At 43.8% G+C, this 14,518-nt stretch overlaps 2 protein-coding genes across 3 annotated transcripts in view; both read left to right on the forward strand.

Annotated features, from left to right (window-relative positions):
- The window catches only part of Rnf168 (ring finger protein 168), a 33,115-nt gene extending 28,608 nt beyond the window's left edge, over window positions 1–4,507 (forward strand). For both annotated transcript variants that reach the window (XM_045147490.1, XM_045147491.1), the window contains one exon: window positions 3,370–4,507. In XM_045147490.1, coding sequence (XP_045003425.1) covers window positions 3,370–4,323 — 954 coding nt within the window. In that variant the 3' untranslated portion in view covers window positions 4,324–4,507. The remainder of the gene's footprint in view (window positions 1–3,369) is intronic.
- A 5,278-nt stretch (window positions 4,508–9,785) lies between these two features.
- On the forward strand, window positions 9,786–10,909 carry LOC101614178 (thioredoxin-related transmembrane protein 2-like). Its single transcript, XM_045147815.1, has one exon. The coding sequence runs from the start codon at window positions 9,889–9,891 to the stop codon at window positions 10,621–10,623; it is 735 nt and encodes a 244-aa protein (XP_045003750.1). The 5' UTR covers window positions 9,786–9,888; the 3' UTR covers window positions 10,624–10,909.
- The last annotated feature ends 3,609 nt before the right edge of the window (window positions 10,910–14,518 follow it).

Genomic DNA, 14,518 nt, shown 5'->3' on the forward strand with positions numbered 1-14,518 from the left:
ATGGGCGCGCCAGGGCCTCCAGCCATTGCAAATGAACCCAGACACGTTCGCCCCCTTGTGCATCTGGCTAACGTGGGTCCTGGGGAACCAAGCCTCAAACCAGGGTCCTTAGGCTTCACAGGCAAGCGCTAAACCACTAAGCCATCTCTCCAGCCCATCATGACACTCGTGGCTGGGTGGGTCTACACTTGCTAGAGGTTACTAGGACCTGTGGTTCTTAACCCTGTCTCACCTACACTAGGAGTCAGCAAACCTTTTCCTGTAGGGAGCCAGGTAGAGATATTTCAGTTTCTGTCACAGCTTTCAGCCATGCTGTTGAGATATGAAAGCATCTGTATTAAATATGTAAACAGACGAGGTTATGTGTGTCCTAATGAAACTAAGTCTTCAAAAATAGGCAGCAGGCTGGATTTGGTCCTCATCCCTGACCAAAGTAATCAGTCATACAACTGAACAGGTTATATCTAGCACCAGCTTTACATAGAAGAGTTTAAGACTCTTAACAGTGCATGTTAGCAGGCCAGTATCTAGCCTGTCTGTTGAGCAGGGTCATCACAGTTGAGATCTTAAGTGGTGGCCTGGGAACTAGACCAAGAAGAGAGTGTGGTAGCCACTCAAATTCATGCCCCATCAGAGTTAGTTCTTGACTGGGGTGGTGGCACAGACCTGTAAAACTAGCACACACGAGGCTGAGGCTGCAGGATATGGGTTCCGAACCAGCTTAAGCTGCAGAGAAAGACCTTGTGTCAGAAAAAAATGTCTACTATTTCTATAGTAACCCAAGAGTGTAGCTTCTAGGGAACCTCATAAGGAATATATCCAGTCAAAAAAAAAAAAAAAAAGTTACGCCAGGCATGGTGGTGCACACCTTTAATCCCAGCACTCGGGAGGCAGAGGTAGGAGGACTGTCATGAGTCTGACGCCAGCCTGAGACTACATAGTGAATTCCAGGTCAGCCTGGGCTAGAGTGAGACCCTACTTCAAAAAACCAAAAAAAAAAAAAAGTTGTAAATTAGGGATAGACATAGTGGCGCATGTCTTTAATCCCAGCACTTGTGAGGCAGAGGTAGGTGGATCACCACGAGTTCAAGGCCACCCTGAGACTACATAGTGAATTCCAGGTCAGGCTGGGCTAGAGTGAGACCCTATCTTGGAAAAAAAAAAAATTACAAGTTGGATGGTGTCATGGTGCACACCTTTAATCTTGCCACTCAGGAAACAGAGCCAGGAGAATCGCCATGAGTTCAAGGGAGCCTGGGACTACAGAGTGAGTTCCAGGTCATCCTGTGCTAGAGTGATACCCTACATTAAAAAAACAAAAATAACGTAAGTAACATCATTTCATGCTGTGGCTTTCCCTCCCTCCCTCCCTCCCTCTTTCCCTCCCTCTCGTTTTGTTTAGGCAGGGTCTCACTCTAGCCTGGGCTGACGTGGAACTCTTTATATCCTCAGGCTGGCCTGAACTCATGGCAACCCTCTTACCTTAACCTCCTGAGTGCTGGGATTAAAAGCATACACCATCATACCCAGTGTCCATCTATCTGTCTGTCTGTCTTTCCTCTTTAATATTTTTGTTTATTTATTTATTTTGTTTTTATATTGTTTTTTATCTTTTTAAATTTTTCTATTTATTTTCAAGCAGAGAGAAAGATAGACGAGAGACAGAGAGAATGGGAATGGCAAGGCCTCCAGACACTGCAAACAAACTCCAGATGCATGTGCCATTTTGTGCATCTGGCTTTACATGAGTAATTGAACCTGGCCTTTGGCTTTGCAGGCAAGTGCCTTAACTGCTAAGCCATCTCTCAATCACCAGTATTTTTTTTTATATTTTATTTTTATTTATTTACTTGAAAGAGAGAGAGAGATACAGAAATAGGCAGGTAGACAGAGAGAATAGGCGCACCAGGGCTTCCAGCCACTGCAAACAAACTCCAGATGTGTGCGCCCCCTTTTGCATCTGGCTAATGTGGGTCCTGGGGAACCGAGCCTCGAACCAGGATCTTCCTACCTCTGCCTCCCGAGTGCTGGGATTAAAGGCGTGCGCCACCACGCCCGGCTTTCATAGAGATTTTTTAGCTGCTCTTTCCTTATAGGGTCCTAGTATTTTTTTTTTTTAATTCACCTCAGCAAGGTGATTTTATGCCAGCTAACATGTAATAGACAATTACTATTACCTAAATTATGTATTCTTTACTTTTCATCTAAATTAACAACTTTATACAGTTAGCCTTGTGCCTATTTTATGTCCAAGAAAACTAAGGCAGAAAGCATCTAGTTTAAGGTTCTTGAAGTTAAGTCAATAGAGGGAAGCATTTGTGTCTAGATAGTCTGGCTCATACTAGAACTAAGGATTCATGGAAGAGACAATGTAGGATGTGTTCTTTTTTCTACTCCAGTGTCATAGTCAAGGAAAACTAAGTGTGACACCTAGAATTTGGCTAATCAAAGCCATAGTGATACATAAAATTACTCTCAGGAATAAGAAATGCTGTCAGGCTAGAGAGATGGCTCAGCAGTTAAGGCACTTGCCTGAAGAGCCTAACAACTCAAGTTAATTTCCCCAGTACCTACATAAAGACAGATGCACAAAGGGGCACATGCATCTGGAGTTATTTGCAGATGGCTGGAGGCCCTGGTGCTCCTGTTCTCTCTCTGTCTCATCTATCTCTATCTGTTTGCAAATAAATAAACAGAATTATTAAAAAAAAAAAAGAGGGGATGGAGAGATGGCTTAGTGGTTACTGCGCTTGCCTACAAAGCCTAAGGACCCATGTTCAATTCTACAAGACCCATGTAAGCCATGCGCACAAGGTAGTACACATGTCTGGAGTTCAGTTGCAGTAGCAGGAGACCCTAGCGTGCCAATTCTCTCTCTCCTTCTCTCTCTGAAAAGGCCAATCTTGCCTCAAAAAAAAAAAAAAAAAAAAAGACAATTATAGGGCTGGAAAGATGGCTCAGCAATTAAAAGCACTTGCTTGCAAAGCTTGATGGCCTTGGTTTGATTCCCCTGTACTCATGTAAAGCCAGATGCACAAAGTGGCACATGCATCTGGAGTTTGTTTTTAGTAACAAGAGGTCCTAGTGCCCATTCTCTCTCTTTCTTTCTCTTTTCTTGCAAAGAAATAGACACATTAAAAAAATAAAATTACAATGTACAAGGACATGGATTGCAGTTGATGGTACTGCTGAGAGAAAAAAAGAAGTGTGTGCAGGGTGGTGATAGTCCTTATTGGTGTAAGACTTAGTAGTGAATAATGGCAGTTAAGCTGTAGTATCAGGATATATTATCAGTGTCAGTGTAATCAGTCTTATATATTATGATTTGATGTTTTTCTCTTGTGTACTTAACATATTTGTTTTCTACAGGAAATTAACAATAGTGAAATGAAAAGCCCTATGTGTGAAGACACAGAAATTGAAAAAGATATGCCAACACTTTCTCCACAAATACACCTTGAAACTCAAGAACAAGGTACAAAGTTTTCAGCAGAGTCCCCTCTGCCATGGTTACGTGCCTATGAGTCAGAACAATGCCTAGACGAAAAAGCTATAAAAAGATCAAACAATCATGATAATGAAATATATCTTGTAAATCATGACAAATCTAAAACCAAAGTTCCCTACTCTACAGAGGCTGCAGTTAAGGCTGATGGCAAAACAGAAATAGATTACACTGTATCAGGTAAGACACAGATAACTGGAGACAACACAGGTCCAACAGAAAACGGAGAGTCTAACCTGCTGACCAGCAACGACATACCCAAAAGGAAAAACCAGGAGTCTTCACCTGAATCAGTCACAGACCCTTGCTTTTCTGCAAAAAAGAAGAAAATGTTTCCCAAATCTGCCTCAAATCATGAAGGAACAGAAATGAGTTTTACCCAAAAACTGATAGATTTGGAACATCATCTTTTTGAGAGACATAAACAAGAAGAACAGGACAGATTATTAGCATTTCAGCTTCAGAAAGAGGCAGATCAAGAGCTAACAGTGCCAAACCGGCAGAAAGGCTCCCCAAATGAGTACCAGCTGCGTACTGCATCCTCACCCCCAGACAAGCGGCTAAATGGACAGAGGAAGAGTTCCAAAGACAAGAACTCCATAAAGCAAACTAAGATAGAGTACTCAAAAGCTCAGAGAGACACAAAAGATGAAAATTGGCAGCCTTCTTTTAAAATCCAGCTGAAGCGTTCAGTTAATGGTAAAAAAATGCCAAATTCTACTAGAGATAATTGTAAAGTATCTAAAAGTGTTCACTCCCTACAGCCTAATAATTCACAGAAAAGTATTTTTCATATGTTTCAGAGATACACTAAGTAACACATGGTGAAGGGACGTTTTGTAATCTAATAAAGCTGGGTTGTCATGCTCCCTTTCCATCATAGAATCTTTATAGATTTGTCCTTAACTTTTGTTCTGTAAGCATGTTCATTTTCTTTAAGGATTGTGATTAAAAAGGAAGACTATATAATATGCTTCTATAAAAACTCACTAAAAAGCCTGAGTCCTCCATAAATCCTTTTCATTTTTAGTGACTGATGTGTACTAAGTTCCACAGTCCTTATGAATATAAAAAGGCTTTGGCAGTCCGATGTGGTGGCTCCCAGCACTTGGAGACTGAAGTAGGAGGATCACTGTAAATTTGAAGCCAGTCTGGGCTACAGAATAAGTTGCAGATCAGCCTAGGTTAGAGTGAGACCCTGCCCCCCAAAATGAAAATACATCCGGGTATTGTGGCCCATTTCCTTAAATCCAGCACTCTGGAGGCAGAGGTAGGAGGATCACCTGATGAGTTCATGGCCACCCTGAGACAACATAGTGAATTCCAGGTCAGCCTGATGTAGAGTGAGACCCTACCTCAAAAAGCCAAAAATAGGGCTGGAGAGATGGCTTAGTGGTTAAGCACTTGCCTGTGAAACTTTAAGGACCCCAGCTCAAGGCTCGATTCCCCAGGACTCACATAAGCCACAAGCTCCTTTGCAGTGGCTGGAAGCCCTGGTGCACCCATTCTTTCTTACTCTCTCTCTCTGTCTCTCTCTCTCTCTCCCTCTCCCCCCCTTTATCTCTCTGTCACTCTCAAATTAAGTAAATATTTTTTAAAGCCAAAAATAAATAAAAATTAATGCTTTGGTCAAGAAGTCTTCAGATGCAAAAATCTGTGTTTTATGGCCTTTTTTCTTTTTTAAAAAATATTTCATGGGCTGGAGGGATGGCTTAGTGGTTAAGGTATTTGCCTGCAAAGCCAAAGATCCCAGGTTCCATTCCCCAAGACCTGTGTTAGCCAGATACATAAGGGGGCACATGCATTTGGAATTCGTTGCCTGGAGGCCCTGGTGCAACCATTCTCAATATTTCACTTACTTATTTTTTTGAGAGGGAGAGAAAGAGGCAGTTAGAGAGAATGGGCACATCAGAGCCTCTAGCCACCGCAAATGAATTCCAGATGCATGTGGCATCTGGCTTACAAGGGTTCTGGGAAATCAAACCTAGGTTCTTAGGCTTTGCAGGTAAGCACCTTAACCGCTAAGTCATTTCTCCAGCTCACCTTTTACTTTTTTTTTTTAATTGAATGATTTTATTTATTTCAAAAAGAGAGGGGAGAGAGAGAATGGGCATGCCAGGGCCTTCAGTAAATGAACTCCAGAGGCATGTACCACCTTGTGTATCTGGCTTACATGGGTCCTGGGAAATCGAACCTAGGTCCTTTGGTTTGGCAGGCAAATGCATTAACACTAAGCCATCTCTCCAGCCCCTACCTTTTACTTTTTTTTGGTTTTTCAAGGTGGGGTCTCAGTCTAGCTCAGGCTGACCTGGAATTCACTATGCAGTCTCAGGGTGGCCTTAAACTCATGGTGATCCTACTACCTCTGCCTCCCGAGTGCTGGGATTAAAGGCGAGAGCCACCACCGGCTTTTCTTTTAATATTTATTTGAAAGAGATTGGGGGTGGGAGAATGAGCACACAAGGGCCTCTAGCTACTGCAAACGAACTCCAGACATATGCTACCTTATGCATCTGACTTTACATGGGTACTAGGGAATCAAACCTGGATCCTTAGGCTTTGTGGGTAAGTGCCTTAACTGCTAAGCCATATCTCCAGCCCCTAAAATTCTAGGTTTTCTTGCTGTCTTCCCTTACGTATTAAGAATGTTTTAAAATGTCTTCCATAACACTAAATTAACTAATTTCCATCCCTATTTTAATTAAATTCTAATCGGGCTGGAGGGATGGCTTAGCGGTTGAGACGTTTGGCAGCAAAGCGAAAGGTCCCAGGTTCAATTCCCTAGGTCCCATGTTAGCCAGATGCATAAGAGGGCATATACGTTTGGAGTTCATTTGCAGTGGCTGGAGGTCCTGACATGCCCATTTTTTCTCCCTGTTTCTGTCAAATAAATAAAATATTTTTTTTTAAATTCTAAGTAGTATAGTATTTCCTTTTATTTAACATTAGCTAGGATCAACATCATCAGGTTTTCTAGAAACTTGGAAATAAGTTGGCAGAAAAGAAATTAGATTCTTAGAGCCAAGTATGGTGGCGCACATAAGAGGATTGCCATGAATTTGAGGTCACCCTGAGACTACATAGTGAATTCCAGGTCAGCCTGGACTAGAGTGAGACGCTACCATGAAAAAAGAAAAAAAAGGGCTGGAGAGATCGCTTAGCGGTTAAACGCTTGCCTGTGAAGCCTAAGGACGCCGGTTCGAGGCTCGGTTCCCCAGGTCCCACGTTAGCCAGATGCACAAGGGGGCGCACGTGTCTGGAGTTCGTTTGCAGAGGCTGGAAGCCCTGGCACGCCCATTCTCTCTCTCCCTCTATCTGTCTTTCTCTCTGTGTATGTCGCTCTCAAAAAAATAAATAAAAAAAAAAGAGAGAGAGATTCGCTATGCAAAGATTTGAAGCTGGATATGGTGGCACACACCTTTAATCCCAGCACTCAGGAGGTAGAGGGTAGGAAGATAACCATGAGTTCCAGGCCACCCTGAGACTACAGAATGACTTCTAGGTTAGCTTGGATTACAGTAAGAACCCTTCCTCTACAAAAAAGAGGGGTATATTGCTGGGGAGATTGCTTAGTGATTAAATCACTTGCAAACAAATTATTGAGTTTCATACCATAGTCACAGGCACAAAAATAAGTACGAATTAGGGTTGGGGAAAAGGTCAGCTGGGAAAGTGCTTGCTGTGCAAAGCACGAGGCCTTCAGTTTAATCCCGAACATAAAAGCCAGGTGAGACACCCAGCGCTGGGGAGGTGGAGATAGGAGGATCCCTGAGGCTTGCTGGCTTGCCTCTCTAGCCTAACTGGCAAGTTCCAGGCATGTGCGACTCAATAAATGGATTGTAGGCTGAAGAGATGGCTTAGGAGTTAAGGAGCTTGCCTGGGAAGCCTAAGGATCCAGGTTCAATTCTCCAGGTCCCGTGTAAGCCAGAGGCACTTGATGGTGCATGCATCTGGAGTTCATTTGCAATTGCTAGAGGCCCTGGTGCGTCCATATTTCTCTCCCTCCCCCCCCCTCTCTTTTTAGTAAAAAATGGACTGTGACTAAGTAATGCATCTGAGTGTTCTCTGGCCTCACACAAATGCCCACACGTGCACAGTGATGAAAATAGACACACACTTGAAAGCGGTTGGAGAGGAAGCTCAGCATGTTGGGGCACACCTGCAATCCTAGCTCTGGATAGGTGGAGACAAGGATTCCTGGAGCTCTCTAGCCACCAGGCTACCCAAATTGGTGAGCTCCCAGTCAGTGAAAGATCTTGTCTGAAAAAAGAGTAAGGGCTGGAGAGATGGCATAGTGGTTAAGTGCTTGGCTGTGAAGCCTAAGGACCCCAGTTCTAGGCTCGATTCCCCAGGACCCACATCAGCCAGATGCCTAAGGGGATGCATGCATCTGTAGTTCATTTGCAGTAGCTGGAGGCCCTGGCGCGCCCATTCTCTCTCCCTCTGCCTGTCACTCTCAAATAAAAATTAAAACAAAAAATGAAAGTAAGAGCTGTGAGTTTGAGGCCACCCTGAGATTACATAGTAGAGGACTGGAGAGATGTCTTAGCAGTTAAGGCACTTGTCTGTGAAGCCTAGGGACCCAGCTTCAATTCCCCAGTACCCATGTAAGCCAGATGCACAAGGTGTCACATGCATCTGGAGTTCATTTGGAGAGGATAGACCCGCCCACTCTCTCCCTCTCTGTCTCAAAAATAAAGCAAGCCGGGTGTGGTAGTGCACACCTTTAATCCTAGCACTTGGGAGGCAGAGGTAGGTGGATCAAGGCCACTCAGACTCCATAGTGAATTCCAAGTCAGTCGGAGCTACAGTGAGACCCCACCTCAGAAAACCAAAAATAAATAAATAAAGCAGGTAAGGTGCTTACCTGCAAAGCCTAAAGACCCAGGCTCAATTCCCCAGGTTCCATGTAAGCCAGTTGCAGAAGATGGTGAATGCATGCATCTGGAGTTTACAGTGGTCTGGTGTGCTCCCATTTTCTTTCTCTCTCTGTCTCTAACAAATAAATCAGAAATATAAATAAAGAGGGTTGGAGAGATGGCTTAGCATATAAGGTACTTGCCTGCAAAGCCAAAGAATCCAGGTTCGATTTCCCAGGACCAACATAAGCCAGATGCACAAGATGGCACATGCATCTAGAGTTTGCAGCAGTTGGAGGCCCTGGCATACCCTTTCTGCCTTTTCTCAGTTCTCTAATAAATTTTAAAAAGAGAAATATTTAAGAAAAAGTAAAAAGTAGGAGATAGTCCTGAGGAATAGCACCCAAAGTTTTTCTCTGGCCTCGACATGCTCCCACACAGGAACACTTATGTATCTAAAATAAACTATCATGTTTACTACATTTTAAAATATTTATCTATTTGCAAGCAAAGGCAGAGAATGAGTATGCCAGGGCCTTTCTGCCACTGCAAATGAACTCCAGATGCATGTGCAAATTTGTGAGTCTGGCTTTATGTGGGTCCTGAAGAACTGAACCAAGGCCATCATGCTTTGCAAGCAAGTGCCTTTAACTGCTGAGGCATCTCCCCAGCCCAACATCTTTAGTTTTGATAAATCCACCTCCTGCCGCCATGCCCCAACCCTCCCATGTTTTTTCATTTTTTCTAAAAACAATAGTCTACAGCCATACCACGCTGCCCCATCTTATCTAAAAACAATGTATTTAGTTGAATGGGGACACCAGGACCTCCTGCTGCTGAAAATTCCAGATGCATGCACCAGTGAATCAAGCCTTGAACTGGGGTCCTCAGGCTTCACAAGCAAGTACTAAGCCATCTCTTCAGCCCTCACTTTTCATTTTTAGAGACAGATTCTCAGTGTAATCCAGCCTGGCTAACAATGCACCATCCTGTTTTAGCCTCCCTAGGGCTAGGATTAGAGGTATGTACCATAATAACTGGGTTGTGGCCAATTTTTTTTTTTATAGGAGCAAATGAGTTCATTTTTTTTTATTTTTTTTTTCTTTTCACAATTTTTATTAACATTTTCCATGATTATAAAAAATATCCCATGGTAATACCCTCTTTCGCCCCCCCAATTTTTATTTTTAAATGTAGTAAAATAGGGCTGGGAAAACAATGGCTCAGTGGTTAAAGATGCTTGCTTGCAAAAACCTGACAGGCCAGGTTCAATTCCCCAGTACCCATATAAAGCAAGATGCACTCAGTGACACACGTGTCTGGAAGTTCCTTTGCAGTGGCAAGAAGCCTTGGAATGCCCATTTCTCTCCCTCCCTCCCTCTCTCTCTCTCTCATTCTCTCTCTCTCTCAAGAAGCCCTGGAATGCCCATTTCTCTCTCTCTCTCTCTCTCACACACACACAGACACACAAATAAATTAGTAAATAAATAAGTAAAACTTGGATCTGCATCCGGGCCCACAGTCATGAAGATGGCAACCCACATGACTTTGGCTTGGTTTACCACATTCCTGTCACTGATGATATTCCAGAGGGAAGTGGAGATCCTAATGCTCCTCAGTGGCATCCTGACGATGAAGAGCCGCAGGTCCATCACTGTGGAGCAGCATGTGGGCCACGTCTTCATGTTTCATGACGTGGCCAGTGCAATTCTTTTCTTACGTCCAGGTGTTTGCGTGGGTCAGCAGCACATCACGCTCGGTGCTGTTCCTGACGACCTGCCAGCCCCTCTGTATATGGGTCCTGAGTACATCAAGCACTTCAGTGATAAAACCATGGATGAAGAACTGGAATGGGACAAGAGAGTCACTTGGCTTGTGGAGTTCTTTGCCAATCGGTCTAATGACTGCCAATCATTTGCTCCTATTTACGCTGACCTCTCCCTCAGGTACAACTTTACAGGGCTAACTTTTGGGAAGGTGGATGATGGATGCTACGCTGATGTTAGTACAAGGTACAAAGTAAGCACGTCACCCCTCATCAAGCAACTCCCTACCCTGATCCTGTTCCAAGGTGGCAAGGAGGTAATGCAGATTGACAAGAAAGGACGAGCTGTCTCTTGGACCTGCTCTGAGGAGAATGTGATTCGGGAACTCAACTTGAATGAGTTATACCAAAGAGCCAAGAAGCTATCAAAAGGTGGAGATAAAATCCAAGAGGAGCAGCCAGTGGAGAAGGAGCAAAGCAACAAGGACAAATAGGGGCCCCACCTTGACATTGCTTGCTCCCCTGTCAATGCCATCTTAGAGGCCATGCCCCTGCTGTTACCACAGCTGGTCTAGAGGCTCTGAGCCTGGGTGAGGCCTGACCCTGCTTCTGATTTTGAAGAGTCATTCTCCTGGGAATCATCAAGCACTCTACTGCAAGGCCTGATCCACCCTGGCCAACTGTTTCTCTGAGGGAGAAATTTCATATGATGGAAGTGTGAAATGGTCCTTTAAACGTTGAGTTGAAGGACTCAGGAACCAGATGGACGCCATGACAGGCTTCAGAGTCCTCAGTAGGCCTAAGTTTCTGTTTCCTGGCAAGGTCTCAGTTTTTATTTTCTGGTAAGGGTGGGTTTAACACTTACTGGAAACTGATTACGCCATACATTCCTGTAATCATAGATAAGTTCAATTCCCCTAGCCCCAGCCCAACAACTTTGCCCACCAAATTCCTAAGCCAATCAGAAGAGTGCAAGTACAGTTACTGTTTAAATCAACCAATCACGTACCCGTCCCCTTCTTCTATGTTCAAATCCCTATAAAAACCTACCCTCCCGCTACTCGGGGCTCTTGTACAGATCCTCTGCCTTGGTGAAGTCAAGAGACCCAGCTTCAGCCCGAGATAAAGCTCCTTGCCCTTGCACACGTGTTTGGTTCTCCTTGGTGGTCACTGGGGGTGCCGAGAACTGGGCATAACAGAGTCTGCTTGTAAACTGCTGGCCACTACGTGGCTGTCTCCAGCCTGTGATTTCAGGATTCTTCCTAGTAGACCTGTGCAACCTAGACTAAGACTGTTTTTTTTTTGTTGTTGTTGATTTTTGTTTTTCAAGGTAGGGTCTCACTCTAGCCCAGGCTGACCTGGAATTCACTATGCAATCTCAGGGTGGCCTCGAACTCACAGCGATCCTCCTACCTCTGCCTCCCGAGTGCTGGGATTAAAGGGGTGCGCCACCACACCCAGCTTAGACTAAGACTCTTAATGTTAGATGCCAGAGTACAGAGCACTAAGGTTTTCTTCTTAAGGACCCCTGCTTTCCTTAGGCCCTTCTGGCTCGATCTGTGGTGTTCGTTAAGAAACTTGAGCCTAAAATGATGGAGAATGGAATTTCAAAGGGGAAAGCGGGGGGGGGGGGGAGGGAGGAGAGAGGGTACTACCATGGGATATTTTTTATAATCATGGAAAATGTTAATAAAAATTGAGAAAAAAAAAAGAAACTCAAGCCTAAACTTACCATTGATCCCAAGTAGATGCCATCAACCAGAGTTTTCATCACTGAAAATAGTATTCATTGATCGTCCTATATTGTGGAAATTTAGAGAAAGGAGAATAAAAACTTCAGATGTTCCTTTGGTCAGACCTGGAGGAGAGAGCCCCTGGACTGGACAATTGTTTTCTTCTGCCACTGTTCATGTCCAGTTTATCATTTTCCATAATAAAGAGGAACAAGGTTTTTCAAAAATAAATAAGTAAAATGAAATATGAATAAAACACATGGAAACCTTCTTCATTAGCTTCATATATATATATTTAAGTTTGGGTAGGGCTGGAGAGATGGCCTGGCAGTTAAGGCATATGCCTGCAAAGCCAAAGGATGCCAGTTTGATTTCCCCAGTACCCACACAAGCCAGATGCACAAGGTGGCACATGTGTCTGAGTTTGTTTACAATGGCAGGAGGCCCTGGAGCACCCATTCTCTCTCTCTCTCTCTCTCTCTGTGTCTTCCTCTTTCCCTCTCACAAATAAATATTTTTTTAAAAAAAGTTTGGGCTGGAGAGATGGCTTAGTGGTTAAGCGCTTGCCTGTGAAGCCTAAGGACCCAGGTTCGAGGCTCAGTTCCCCAGGTCCCATGTTAGCCAGATGCACAAGGGGGCACACGCGTCTGGAGTTCATTTGCAGAGGCTGGAAGCCCTGGCGCGCCCATTCTCTCTCTCCCTCTATCTGTCTTTCTCTCTGTGTCTGTCGCTCTCAAATAAATAAATAAATAAATTTAAAAAAGTTTGATGCCGGGCATGGTGGCGCATGCCTTTTTTTTAAATTTAAATTTAAATTTTAATTTGTTTGAGAGCAACAAAGAGAGAGAGGAAGGGCACGCCAGGGCCTCCAGCCACTGCAAACAAACTCCAGATGTGTGCGCCCCCTTGTGCATGTGGCTTATGTGGGTCCTGGGGAATAGAGCCTTGAACCTGGGTTGTTAGGCTTCACAGGCAGGTGCTTAACTGCTAAGCCATCTCTCCAGCCCTGCGCATGCCTTTAATCCCAGCACTTGGGAGGCAGAGGTAGGAGGATTGCCGTGAGTTCAAGGCCACCCTGAGACTCCATAGTGAATTCCAGGTCAGCCTGCGTTAGAGTGAGACCCTACCTAGAAAAACCAAAACAAACAAACAAAACAACCACACTTGAGGCTGGAGAAATAGTTTAGCTGTTAAGACACTTGCTTGCAAAGACAAAGGAGCCAGGTTCAAATCCCCAGGACCAATGTAAGCCAGATGCACAAGGGGGTGCATGCATCTGGAGTTCATTTGCAGTGGCTAGAGGCCCTAGAATGCCCATTCACTCTCTCTCCCTCTCAAATTAATAAATAAATAAAAATAAGGTTTGGGCAGAAGTACCTTGTGGGAGTGAATATTGCTGTGACCAGCCCTCAATAATAACTCTTAATATCAATGGTCTCAATGCCCCAACCAAAAGACACAGGTTTACAGACTGGGTTAAAAAGCAGGATCCTCCCAAAAAACATTTTTAGTAAAAAAAAGTTGATATATTGTTTTTTAATCAAAGCCCAAAACATATTTTTATTGAAAAAGCAGGATCCTGCTGGATGTGGTGGTGCACGCCTTTAATCGCAGCACTTGGGAGGCAGAGGTAGGAGGATTGCTTTGAGTTTGAGGTTAGCCTGGTCTAGAGTGAGTCCCTACCACAAAAAAAAAAAAAAAAAAAAGCAACAGCAAAAATAGGATCCTTCTATTTGTTTCCTCCAAGAAACTCATCTTTCCATAAAAGATGGACACTATCTTAGGGTGAAAGGATAGAAAATGGTATTTCAAACAAATGAGCCTAGAAAACAAGCAGGGGTCACTATCCTAATATCTGACTGGATAGATTTCAAACCAACATTAGTAAGGAAAGATAAAGAAGGTCACTTTATGTTGATTAAAGGAACACTCCAACCAGGAGGACATTTTAATTCTAAACAAGTATGCACCTAACATAGGGGCTCCTAATTCATCAAAGAAACACTGTTAGAATTAATGTCACAATCACAGGAGTGCTCAGTACTGAAATATCTCTATCACATCTTCCAAGGCTCAGGGTCCATTGCGGAAGAGGTGGTGGAAAGAATGTAAGAGCCAAAGAAAGTTTAGGACTCCTTACAACATGTTCCCCCCGGACACAAAATGGCCTGGATATCCATGACCTCACAGTGCCTGACACTATCTACACAAAACCATCAGAATAGGAGGAAAAAATGATGACATCAAAATAAATGAGAGACTGATTGAGATGGGGGAGGGGATATGATGGAGAATAGAATTCAAAGGGGAAAGTGGAGGGAGGGAGGGTATTACCATGGGTTATTGTCAATAATTATGAAAATTGTCAGTAAATAAATAAATAAATAAAAGAATTAAGTTGGGTGTGGTGGCACACGCCTTTAATCCCAGCACTCAGGAGGCAGAGGTAGGAGGATCACCATGAGCTCGAGGCTACCCTGGGACTACATAATGAATTCCAGGTCAGCCTGAACTAAAGTGAGACCCTACCTTGAAAAAAAAGAAAAAGAATTAATGTCACAAATAACACCAAACAAAATTGTAGTGGATGGGCTGGAGACATGGCTTAGTGGTTAAGCACTTGCCTGTGAAGCCTAAGGACCCCGGTTCGAGGCTC

Source organism: Jaculus jaculus, chromosome 4 (assembly GCF_020740685.1).
Source record: "Jaculus jaculus isolate mJacJac1 chromosome 4, mJacJac1.mat.Y.cur, whole genome shotgun sequence".
NCBI lineage: Eukaryota > Metazoa > Chordata > Mammalia > Rodentia > Dipodidae > Jaculus > Jaculus jaculus.